At 25.1% G+C, this 12,377-nt stretch overlaps 1 protein-coding gene across 4 annotated transcripts in view; it reads right to left on the minus strand.

The window, feature by feature from the left end:
• LOC111636439 (hemicentin-2-like) overlaps positions 1-12,377 on the minus strand; it is a 146,901-nt gene that overhangs the window by 84,532 nt on the left and 49,992 nt on the right. For all 4 annotated transcript variants that reach the window (XM_023381699.1, XM_023381706.1, XM_023381695.1 and 1 more), the window contains one exon: positions 1,647-1,776. In XM_023381699.1, coding sequence (XP_023237467.1) covers positions 1,647-1,713 — 67 coding nt within the window. In that variant the 5' untranslated portion in view covers positions 1,714-1,776. The remainder of the gene's footprint in view (positions 1-1,646; positions 1,777-12,377) is intronic.

The following is a 12,377-nucleotide window of genomic DNA, read 5'->3' on the forward strand; positions in this document are numbered from 1 at the left end:
TGAAATTAAATTATATTTAATTATTTTTATACACCTATATATCAATTTAATATAAATAATTCCATTATAAATTAATCTGCTGTTTTTCTATCTGTTTAACAAAGTAATTCTATTAAAAATTTTACTAAATTATAAATTAATAAATATTAAGGTTTACAAAATTTATAATTTTACATAAATTTGTTTTCATTTTTTTTATTATTATTTTATATCAAGTACTTATTAAAATGAATAAGTATTTTTTTTAAATAAAGAAATAATTATAAAATGCTTCCAATAATTTAATTGTTTACTATGGTAAATTTTATTATAATAAAATCTTAAATTACAATTAAATTATTCTACTTAATTACAATAAATGTTCGGAGAGTATTAAAAGGATTTAAAAATAATTATCTCCTTATTTCTTTTTCTAATGATATTAGAAAGTTATTATATGAATTATAAATTAATCTTTAATTAATCATTATGCATATTATTTACATAAAAATCACATAAATGATCATTAAAAATTTTAAAGCTAAGAACTCAATTAACTCTAATCATTTACTACTGTAAAATCATTTATGTATAAATTTAATTAATAAAATATTATAATATATTTTTAAGAATTTAATAAGAAATTAATTTAATTACTGGAAAGCAATTGAAGCCACGTTCATCTCCAGAATATTAATTAAGTAATTAACGTTAAAATGAATTGATATTTTGAATATTGTACTGTTTACACGAACAATATACGTCAATGTTATGTGTCCATGATTGAAATTTACGTGAAAAGGAAGCAAAGAAACAAATGATACTGTATACGACCGTGGATACCGAAAGTAAGAAAGAGCAATAAGAGTGTAGGAGGGGGGAGAGTTAACTTCCGAAGTTTGGATATATGGATAAAGATGACGTCATGAATAATACAACAGCCGTAACTGTCAACTAAAAGATTAAAGGCAAACAAAAAGCCGGAAGGAAGTACGATGCTTGGGGCGGAGATTCCTGATCACAATACATTGATCGTTTTATCTATTTCTTGGTTGATGTCGAGAAAGCTTTCTCTTGACCAAATACGGTGCAAAGAGCGGTTTTGGGTTAATACTACCGAACAAATACAATGAAACCGAGAATAACAACGTACCAAGACCTACATTGTTCGACTTTTGTCTGCTCAACAGTTAATCAAACTTTATCTCTACTGCCTACCTCTTTCCTTAGCCGTTAGAAAAATATCGATTATCTAACATCACTGCCAAAACCTCCCTTTGTTCCACTTTTTGAAGAACCGATACTTCAATAATACAAAGTAGAAAAAAAACACCCCCTTTAATTACTTAATTAAATATTAAATTTATTCTGTTTTCCGTATTAATTTAAAACAGAAAATAACCATTAAAATACTCGTTTTTTTTAATATAAATATATTATTATAAAAATACTTCTTTTATTACTTAAGTATTTAAGTTTTATCCATAATTAAAGTGTATTTAATTAAAAATTGAAATTTTTAATGCGCTTATGAGATTGGTTGTTTTTGATGTAAGCTTTGAAAATTTACTTCGAAGTTATCGATAAATTTTAATTATAAGTCGAGAGGGTTTTTTTAAAATACATTTTTAAAAATTAAGAGATAAATCATTTTAAAAAAATCTTACCTGGTTGGTACGAAGATGATGATATTTCTAATAAAATATAAAATATCAGAATTGTAGAAAATTCCATTTTATTAACTTCCACTTAATTATCCACTTTTTGACAAACTCCATATATAAATCCTGAATTTTTCTAGAAATAAAATAAAGAAAATGAATAAATTAAGCAATTATACAACAAGGTACTTTCATCGCTAATCCCATTTTATTTTGTACTTAAGATGTTAAGAAGAAAATAAGTAAATTAAAAAAAAACTTTCTAACTAAATAAAACAAAGTCAGACTTTACTAATTACTTTAATTTCATTTCCAAGATTTGATTGAAACATCAATACATAAAAAATTAATTAAATAAACTAAAAGAGAAACTGTTTCTCTATGTATAAAATTTTTTTATATAAAATTCTTTTCTAAATCTTTCAAGAAAAAAGAAATTTACTTTAGAAAAACTGATAATGATAAAAATCCATTAAAACTTAAAAAGTCATCAAATTAATTTGGAAAAGGATTTTTGAATATATAGCCTATTAAAAGAAAGATAGAGAATTTTGGAGGGAAAAAAAAGAAATGGAGGGTTGTTCCGAATTAATTTTATTCAGTTACCACTCCGTTATTTGCAAATGTAATGAAACGTAACTTGCTGATTGGTTAGTAACAATTTACGTTACTCGAAATGTCATTTATCAAACTGCTTTGTCTAATTTCTTTTCTTTGCTAGTTGTTCGGGTATAGAACTTAATGCATTGGTAATGCTGTAGAATACAGTTGTCAAATATTAGGAAGTGGCATTGGTTCCAAGAAGAATAAAAAAATTCTTGGTAATTGTGTTCACAAATCACTTAACGGTTTTTAAAATTGCATTTTTTAAACTTTTTTTTATCGATTAAATTCTAATTTATAATAGAATCTTTCACTATCTAATAAATTTTATGATATTTTCTTGTTCAGAGTTGACATTGATGAATACGAATGTTTTATTACTCTATTTTTCTGTTTTTTTAAATCTAAAATACATTTAAAAAAATCAAAGTTTTAGAAATAATATAGCGAAAAGATGAATTTTCATTTGTTTCTTGTTGATGGAATTTTGCCTTTAATATTAATATAACGAGAATAAAGAGCTCTTTGTGTATTTGTATAGTTGTGATGTATTCTAAATTATATTAAAGCTAAGTATTGAATAGGATATGCTTTTGTCTTATGTTAAATACGTTACGCTTATTAGTTTGAAGAGAATTCATTTTTGAATGAGATAAACTTGATTAATGAACGTACAAATGAATAATGTGGATGAATATATAAAGAACACCGTTCGAATGTATATTAAATAATAAAGATACGTAATTAAAACTCGTGAAAACTATCCAATTTTACACAATAATTACATTGATAATATGTTATTTATGTAACAAATTCTATTATTAGTATAATAAGTTAATTAATTATTATATAAATTGTTAATGATTTTACATATAAATTGATACGAAATTATTTAATTTCTACAATAAAATTTTTAGAAAATTTAGAAAAATTTCGTTTTAAATAAACTTCATTAAAGTTTAAATAGAAAATATTTCACTTTGTTATCAATTGTGTAAACTTAGAAATATAACGAACAAAAGCCCCTAAAGCCAAAATGTCACGTTCTAACTGACATGGACCCATCCACGTACACTCATTTTACCAATCATACTCCTAGGAATTGCGGGAGAAGAGAACATCTTTAAAACTCCTGTCAATATCTAGTAGAATTCTTAAAATTTATTGCCCCCAAGCATATCAGAAATTTCTATATTGTTACCAAAACGTTGATTTTACAGTAAACCTTCCGATATTTTTGATCGAAAAATTACATTAATCCGAACATTTTATAGATTATAACTTAATTTAGAAGTATCCATTTTAAAATTAATCCCATAAATTTGAAAACTTTTATACAAAGAATAAATAATATTTTAAGTTTAAACAGTAGAAAAAATTGAGGGATAAAATAAAAATAAAAAAATAAATTCTTGAAGAGAATAAAACTTTTAAACGAGATTAACTTTTAAAATTAATAGCAAAAGCCACTTTAAATAGTCGTTTTGACATTAAACAATCGTTTTAGTTTTCTAAGGTTATCCTGTCGAATTTTGTTTTCTTTAGAAAGGGGGTGGAAAAAAAGAAAAATACAGAAGAGACGTATTATTTTTCGATTACACAAAGTTTGGTGATGCAATAGCGACGTAGAAGATCATTATACAAAATAGTGTTCTGTGTAGTGGGCTTGGTCAAAATCGATCATACAGGCTAGAGAATAGAAAAGAAGTGATAAGACTTAAATGATAAAGGACCTTCTATTTCTTTATTTTTACAAATAAACTATTCATGAGAGATTGTAAGAAGGAATGCTAAAGTATTAACATCTTAACTTGACAAAGTAGTTTAAAATTCTATAGTTTCCTTTTAAATAAAGCTTTAAACCCTTTATTTAAAAGAATGGATTGTATCGTTGTTCTAATCGCATATTTATATTTGTTTTTTTTTTGTTAAAATTTTATCCAAGTTCTTCAACTTATACTTCGCTAATGGTTATCGTGAAAGTAGATGCTACACTCTAATTGTTTAATATTTTATTAATGTAAAGCGAAATATAAATATTTGGCTAGATGTACCCGATTTTATATTAAATTTACTTTCTTAAAAGTAATTTTGAATAATTTCTTCCTGTATAAATGTGCTTACACAATCAATCAAGTAAGAGAATTTCTTCTTACTAACGACTGAATGTTCTCTTTTATGGTTTTCTTTCTCTGTATTAGAGCCTGACTTAAGTAACAATATTTATCTAGGATTACTCTCAATCCTTTGTTATCTACTTGGCTAATGTTTAGCTAAATATCTCATTAAATAAATGAGCCAGCAGTTGAATAAATCTTGATAAAGTTACACATATTTCATAAAGTTAAAAATATATATATATAAGTATAAATTATAGAGACGAAATATTAAGACAGTCAGTCATAGAGATAAATAAATAAATAAAAAAAAGGAGAATTTATTCAGTGCTTTAAATATATGATGATGATTAATCAGGGAGGAAACTATTAAGGATTTTTTTTCTTTTTAACCGAATTTTAAAAATAAATATTGATCGTATCTAAATTATAACGTTAAAATTGAAGAAAGATGTTAAGATGAAACTAAAAGTAATAAAAGCAGATTAAAAATCATTAAAGTTCATTTATTTCCAATTTTATTCCTTACATTTTGTTCATAAATTATCCACAAAATACTTTTATAAAAATGATAAATGATTATCAGAAAGTTACTGATGATCAAGAAATTCTCATCCATCTAAATATTTTTTTCCTCTTCTTCTTCCTTTTTTTTTTTTTAATTTAGAAGGGGTCATGTTACCTATTCCCTCATCTTTAACAACACAAGCAAAGAACAAGACCGTCAACGGTATCCAATCTAAATATTTTTTTCCTCTTCTTCTTCCTTTTTTTTTTTTTAACTTAAATGCATTTCTAGCAAATAACGAAAATGTAATATTGCAACTAATCACCAAGCTAATATAGATATTCATCTTTCTTAGCAAAATGTCTTTTTTTTTCTGAACAAAATTATTATGAATAGGAATTAAAAGCGGAAATTACAAAACTCGTTTAAAAATAATTTGAATTTTAATAGTCTATCGTATAAGTTAAATACATTTTTTTTTAAAATAAATATATANATTTATAAAATATTGTTGATTTGATATCAGGTTATAAAAGTGAAATTTAGACATTTTGAAAAAAGAAACTTTATTGACAATTAACTCAACAATTATAGTTCACTCTGGTAGATAATCACCATCAACGTCAATCACAATGCTAAGTTTGTTGCTAACTTTCAATCCCATAGAATGACTAGGGTTTTTCTTTGAAGAAAGTTTTGAGTGTCGGGTATTGTCATATTGACATTGAGCTATATATTGGCAATATGGTTCTGTAGGGCATGAAATACATGATAATCAGTTGGTACTAAGTCTGGGCTATAACATGGATGAGGCAGAACTTTCCAGACCAGACTGGCCAGCTTCTCTAAGATCATCTTTGCTCTATGTGTTGGTATGTTGTTGTGATGGTATTGGACTTTGTCAATTTTTGGATGAAGTTTTTTTGATCTTGGCATTCAACCAATCCAGTTATTCACAATAGAGTTCTTTTGTGACAGTGATGTTAGTATTTGTTTGCCATCACAATGATGCCAAACAAATGCAAATCATTACCTTATTCTGCACTGTCAGCTCTTTGACATTTGCAACAGATGGTTGACCTTTGTTCACTCATGAATGCTTTAAGAAATGCTTTGCAGATTAGATTGTGAGCCTTCATTGTGTTGTGGCCATAGAACAATAGCATGTGAATATGTTCTTTTGAAAGTTTCATATTGTCAGATATCGCTGATGTATCTACTCCAATAAAATATGTGATGCCCTTTGGTTACTCAACTTATGTCCACATTAAATGTTCAAAACATTTTTTCCATTCATTTCTAGAAAAAAATCAAAATGTTTAAATTTCACCTTTATGTGACTTTTTCTGTTCTAAATAATGTTATCATCATTGATCACAAACAACCATACAAATTATAGATAAAATAAATAACAATTAATAATGTATGATTATGAAAGCAGTTTGTATTTCTGTTGGAATTAATAAACCATTGATATTGATATCTTTATAATTATTTTTTCCTATTTCACTCTTAAATATATACAAATTAAAATCTTCAGATAGCTATTAACCTGTCAGAAAAAATTTATTTATTTTTTTAGGAGTAGCAGATTCAGAGACAAATTTATAAAATGTTGAAGATGAATTTTAGATCGAAACTATGAAAGCAGTTTGTATTTCTGTTGGAATTAATAAACCATTGATATTGATATCTTTATAATTATTTTTTCCTATTTCAAAATTAAATATATACAAATTAAAAATGTATACCTGTAGTATACATTACGAGGGTGAATACTTTGTTTCCAGCAGTAGCCTTTAAGTAAGCTTACTCACTAGTGGCCATGTGGATAAAAATCACTGAAGTTGCTGGTAGTTTTTAGTTTTCCGTGTTTTCTTCATGTGTAACATTTAAATAGATGTCAGTTTCCATAGGAAGTTCTCTCTGAAGACATCTATTTGGCAGATTGTCCATACTATAGTGGCGTGTTATTCTATGGGCAAAAAGGGCGATTGCCTGGGACCCCCCACTAATAAGTGGCTCCAAACCAATCTTTTCTAAAAAATATTTCCCCAAAAAATTCCCCTGTAGAATAATTTAAGAAATCGACACTGTACATGGGACTCCTAATTCAAATTCACCTAGGCCCATGAAGCTATAACGCGCCACTGCATATGTAGAAACGTAACTAGTAGGAGGTGACCCAAATTAGAACGTGCAAACCTACATTCACTCCTGTACCATTGTAGATATAGCCACTACGAAGAGTAAACTCTAAGATATTAAATGTAGTGTACAGGTACAGTACATGTTTAAGTGCGTTTGTCACATTCAAAGATTTATTTTTTCTTAATTTATTTATTTACAAAGCTAAAGCTTAGGGACCTTTCCTGGTCACTCTACTGTCCACGTGTTGAGTAACCTTATTCCATTAATCCAAGCCAGCAGCCTTTAAGAAAAGGTCTGCGTGTTAGTAATTTTCTACGTTTTTAGAAATTAAAAAGAAAATGCAAGCATGATTTTTAGAAAATAAATTAGTTTAATAAATTCTTACGAAAGTAATTTAAATTACGAATTGTTATATTTTAATTATATGCAAATAAACCGTGCACGTTGAAGCAAAAATATAAATACAGATTGCAATTAAGAAGAAAGATATCAAACAAAAATTTTCTTTTTTTTTATCTAAACTAACTTTCCAGTTGTTTATTTTTCTAGAAATAAATATATTATACGTGTACAAGAAGTTAGATAATAATTTATAATACACTGAAATGTAAACTTTATTCTATAAGATGAAAGAAGAAAAACTGTCTAAAGTCTAGTATTTATATAAGTTTATAAATCGCTAAAAACATAAAAATATATAAAATTTATATCATATTAATCAGATGAAACAGCAATTAAAATATTTGTACAGAGTCTCGTTACATGTACAGTACTTAATCCATGTCATCAATGTTAAGCTTTAACGATTGAGTCATCAAACAGATTAATGAAAGTTGCATAAAGATTTTAGAGTCGAATTTCGATCTCCTATTTGGATAATCTCTCGTTGATGGAACCATTTGATACCTCATCTATCATTAAATCTACTATTTAATGATTTATTCAACATTTAAGTTAAAGAATAGTCAATAAGAATTGAAAGATACAAGCATATAAGCATTAAAATAATTAAAAAATTAAATATGTAAAACCTTAAAACTCCAAAAATAAATAAATCCTGAATTATAAATTTGTAAAATAAACTTTTTTTTATATATATATTATTTTTATAATTTAGTATTTATTTATCGAGCTTAAAACAAAAAGAAATTCAAAATTTAAATTTTTATGTGTAAGTGAATGCATTGTGTGTAATGTTACTTGAAGAGATTTATCGTTTATAACTTTTTCTCTAAATAGTTTGGGTGTTTTTATAAAATTAAATATATTATATATATTAAAAGAATTTTTTTAAAAAATATCAGAAAACTACATTTATTTTTTTTAAATATTTTAATAAAAATACATTTGTGACATGTTTCGACAATATATTATATTAGGAAAAGTAGTAAAGTCGAGACAAGCAAGATTGTGAACATTTGGAACAGGTCGACAGTCTGTCCATTCAAGTAGATATATTCTGTTTTAAGTTATGTCACCTGTCATTCTGTTCATGCTGGAACTGGTTTTTCGAAGAAATGGCAGTTGAAAGCATAGGAGAAAAAAACAAACTAAAATTCTTACAAAATTTAGATTCTATCAATTTTCGTGTCTTACCTTTTGTTATTTTTTTTTCTTTATAAAAAAATCTTTTTTTACTATTATTTTTGGTATTTAGAATTTAAAAAAAATTCTTAAAATTACTTATAATAATAATAAGGAAGAATAATATTATGAATTTAATTTCCTTTTAGTTTAATTAATAATTAATTATGTTACTCACTTACCAAATATTTATGCAGATTTTTATTCTTATAATTTTTTAATTTTCTATTTTATCAAATAAAATAAATAATAACGCTTTCTCGTATTATTATTATTATTATTATTTATGATCAGGGACAAGGTATCAAAATTGCATTTCTCGCAATTAGTAAAACAAAAAACGTATCATATATACACGTAGTAATGATATATTAAGGTAATAACACGCTATTATTATCTCCAAATATATATAGATTTCCACATATTTTATCATAGCTTATAGGAGACAGACATACAAACAGTCGCATTAATATAGCACAGAATATTTTCTCGTTAAAACAAAACGTAAACAATAAAAAAATAATAATAATTACTATCGATTTACATAATTTTAATTAAAATTTTATTATCATTTTTAAGTTTTATAAAGTAAAGATATTTATAATAAATAATAAAGTCATCGATAAGAAAATTCTAATTAATCATTTTAATTTTTGACGCATTTTTATTATAATAAACTAAAATTTAAAAAAAAANATATATTCTGTTTTAAGTTATGTCACCTGTCATTCTGTTCATGCTGGAACTGGTTTTTCGAAGAAATGGCAGTTGAAAGCATAGGAGAAAAAAACAAACTAAAATTCTTACAAAATTTAGATTCTATCAATTTTCGTGTCTTACCTTTTGTTATTTTTTTTTCTTTATAAAAAAATCTTTTTTTACTATTATTTTTGGTATTTAGAATTTAAAAAAAATTCTTAAAATTACTTATAATAATAATAAGGAAGAATAATATTATGAATTTAATTTCCTTTTAGTTTAATTAATAATTAATTATGTTACTCACTTACCAAATATTTATGCAGATTTTTATTCTTATAATTTTTTAATTTTCTATTTTATCAAATAAAATAAATAATAACGCTTTCTCGTATTATTATTATTATTATTATTTATGATCAGGGACAAGGTATCAAAATTGCATTTCTCGCAATTAGTAAAACAAAAAACGTATCATATATACACGTAGTAATGATATATTAAGGTAATAACACGCTATTATTATCTCCAAATATATATAGATTTCCACATATTTTATCATAGCTTATAGGAGACAGACATACAAACAGTCGCATTAATATAGCACAGAATATTTTCTCGTTAAAACAAAACGTAAACAATAAAAAAATAATAATAATTACTATCGATTTACATAATTTTAATTAAAATTTTATTATCATTTTTAAGTTTTATAAAGTAAAGATATTTATAATAAATAATAAAGTCATCGATAAGAAAATTCTAATTAATCATTTTAATTTTTGACGCATTTTTATTATAATAAACTAAAATTAAAAAAAAAATTAATAATTTATGCGAAAGCTCATTTTTTTCCGAAGAAAAAGTTTAAAAAAATATGAAAGATTCTTCTTAAATATCTGTTGACCACAAATATAAGCTTATAAAATGCATTCTGAAACTCAGAAATGTTCTCTATGGAAGTATATAAAAACTATGATTGATATCGTGATACTTCGTTTACTAAAGATCCTTATCTTTTACAGAAAAAGTTGCTTATGATGGAGCTGAGGGATGAAGGTTTGCTGTCGTTATATTACTGCCTTTTCCACTTTAGCGAACGAGAAAAGCTTTCCAATATATTAAAGATTCGATGGTGAAAAATCGAATGCCATAAATACTAAGAGATGAATTTTAGCCGTGGATATTATCAGTATATATATATATATATAGAGCNAAGCCCCTAAAGCCAAAATGTCACGTTCTAACTGACATGGACCCATCCACGTACACTCATTTTACCAATCATACTCCTAGGAATTGCGGGAGAAGAGAACATCTTTAAAACTCCTGTCAATATCTAGTAGAATTCTTAAAATTTATTGCCCCCAAGCATATCAGAAATTTCTATATTGTTACCAAAACGTTGATTTTACAGTAAACCTTCCGATATTTTTGATCGAAAAATTACATTAATCCGAACATTTTATAGATTATAACTTAATTTAGAAGTATCCATTTTAAAATTAATCCCATAAATTTGAAAACTTTTATACAAAGAATAAATAATATTTTAAGTTTAAACAGTAGAAAAAATTGAGGGATAAAATAAAAATAAAAAAATAAATTCTTGAAGAGAATAAAACTTTTAAACGAGATTAACTTTTAAAATTAATAGCAAAAGCCACTTTAAATAGTCGTTTTGACATTAAACAATCGTTTTAGTTTTCTAAGGTTATCCTGTCGAATTTTGTTTTCTTTAGAAAGGGGGTGGAAGAAAAGAAAAATACAGAAGAGACGTATTATTTTTCGATTACACAAAGTTTGGTGATGCAATAGCGACGTAGAAGATCATTATACAAAATAGTGTTCTGTGTAGTGGGCTTGGTCAAAATCGATCATACAGGCTAGAGAATAGAAAAGAAGTGATAAGACTTAAATGATAAAGGACCTTCTATTTCTTTATTTTTACAAATAAACTATTCATGAGAGATTGTAAGAAGGAATGCTAAAGTATTAACATCTTAACTTGACAAAGTAGTTTAAAATTCTATAGTTTCCTTTTAAATAAAGCTTTAAACCCTTTATTTAAAAGAATGGATTGTATCGTTGTTCTAATCGCATATTTATATTTGTTTTTTTTTTGTTAAAATTTTATCCAAGTTCTTCAACTTATACTTCGCTAATGGTTATCGTGAAAGTAGATGCTACACTCTAATTGTTTAATATTTTATTAATGTAAAGCGAAATATAAATATTTGGCTAGATGTACCCGATTTTATATTAAATTTACTTTCTTAAAAGTAATTTTGAATAATTTCTTCCTGTATAAATGTGCTTACACAATCAATCAAGTAAGAGAATTTCTTCTTACTAACGACTGAATGTTCTCTTTTATGGTTTTCTTTCTCTGTATTAGAGCCTGACTTAAGTAACAATATTTATCTAGGATTACTCTCAATCCTTTGTTATCTACTTGGCTAATGTTTAGCTAAATATCTCATTAAATAAATGAGCCAGCAGTTGAATAAATCTTGATAAAGTTACACATATTTCATAAAGTTAAAAATATATATATATATAACAAACGAGCAAATTATTATTGTGACATAGTCACAATACCTGCTGCCATTTTTTAATAATGTTTTAATTGTTAAAAATCACGTAATTTCCGGTACAGACCAGATGTTCATATAGTTAATGGACCTCCAACCCCTAAGTTTTCAAGATCTGGTCTCGATTTTCACCTATAACTCAGTTCTCGTAATTAACGAAGGACAGACACGCGTACGAACGAATTATATCTGAAATTTAAAAATTTCAACCCAATTATTTTGTATTATTCTCAAAAATTAATTCTATATAAACTTAATTTATTTTTTTTTACATTGTAAAAAATAATTAATTTGTTGCAAAAATATTTTTTTATACTTATAAATTTAAAAAATCATTAAATAAACTTATTTTATAATTTTGTCCTGACAGCATAAAAATTACTTTTACGCCTTTTATAATAATAATAATAAATAAATAAATAATTTTTTCTACCATATTTTTTTTAATTTAAAAAAGTAACATAAATTATTCTTTAATTTA

Source organism: Centruroides sculpturatus, unplaced genomic scaffold (genome assembly GCF_000671375.1).
Source record: "Centruroides sculpturatus isolate CEXI.00-Female unplaced genomic scaffold, Cexi_2.0 scaffold158, whole genome shotgun sequence".
In the NCBI taxonomy this organism is placed as follows: domain Eukaryota; kingdom Metazoa; phylum Arthropoda; class Arachnida; order Scorpiones; family Buthidae; genus Centruroides; species Centruroides sculpturatus.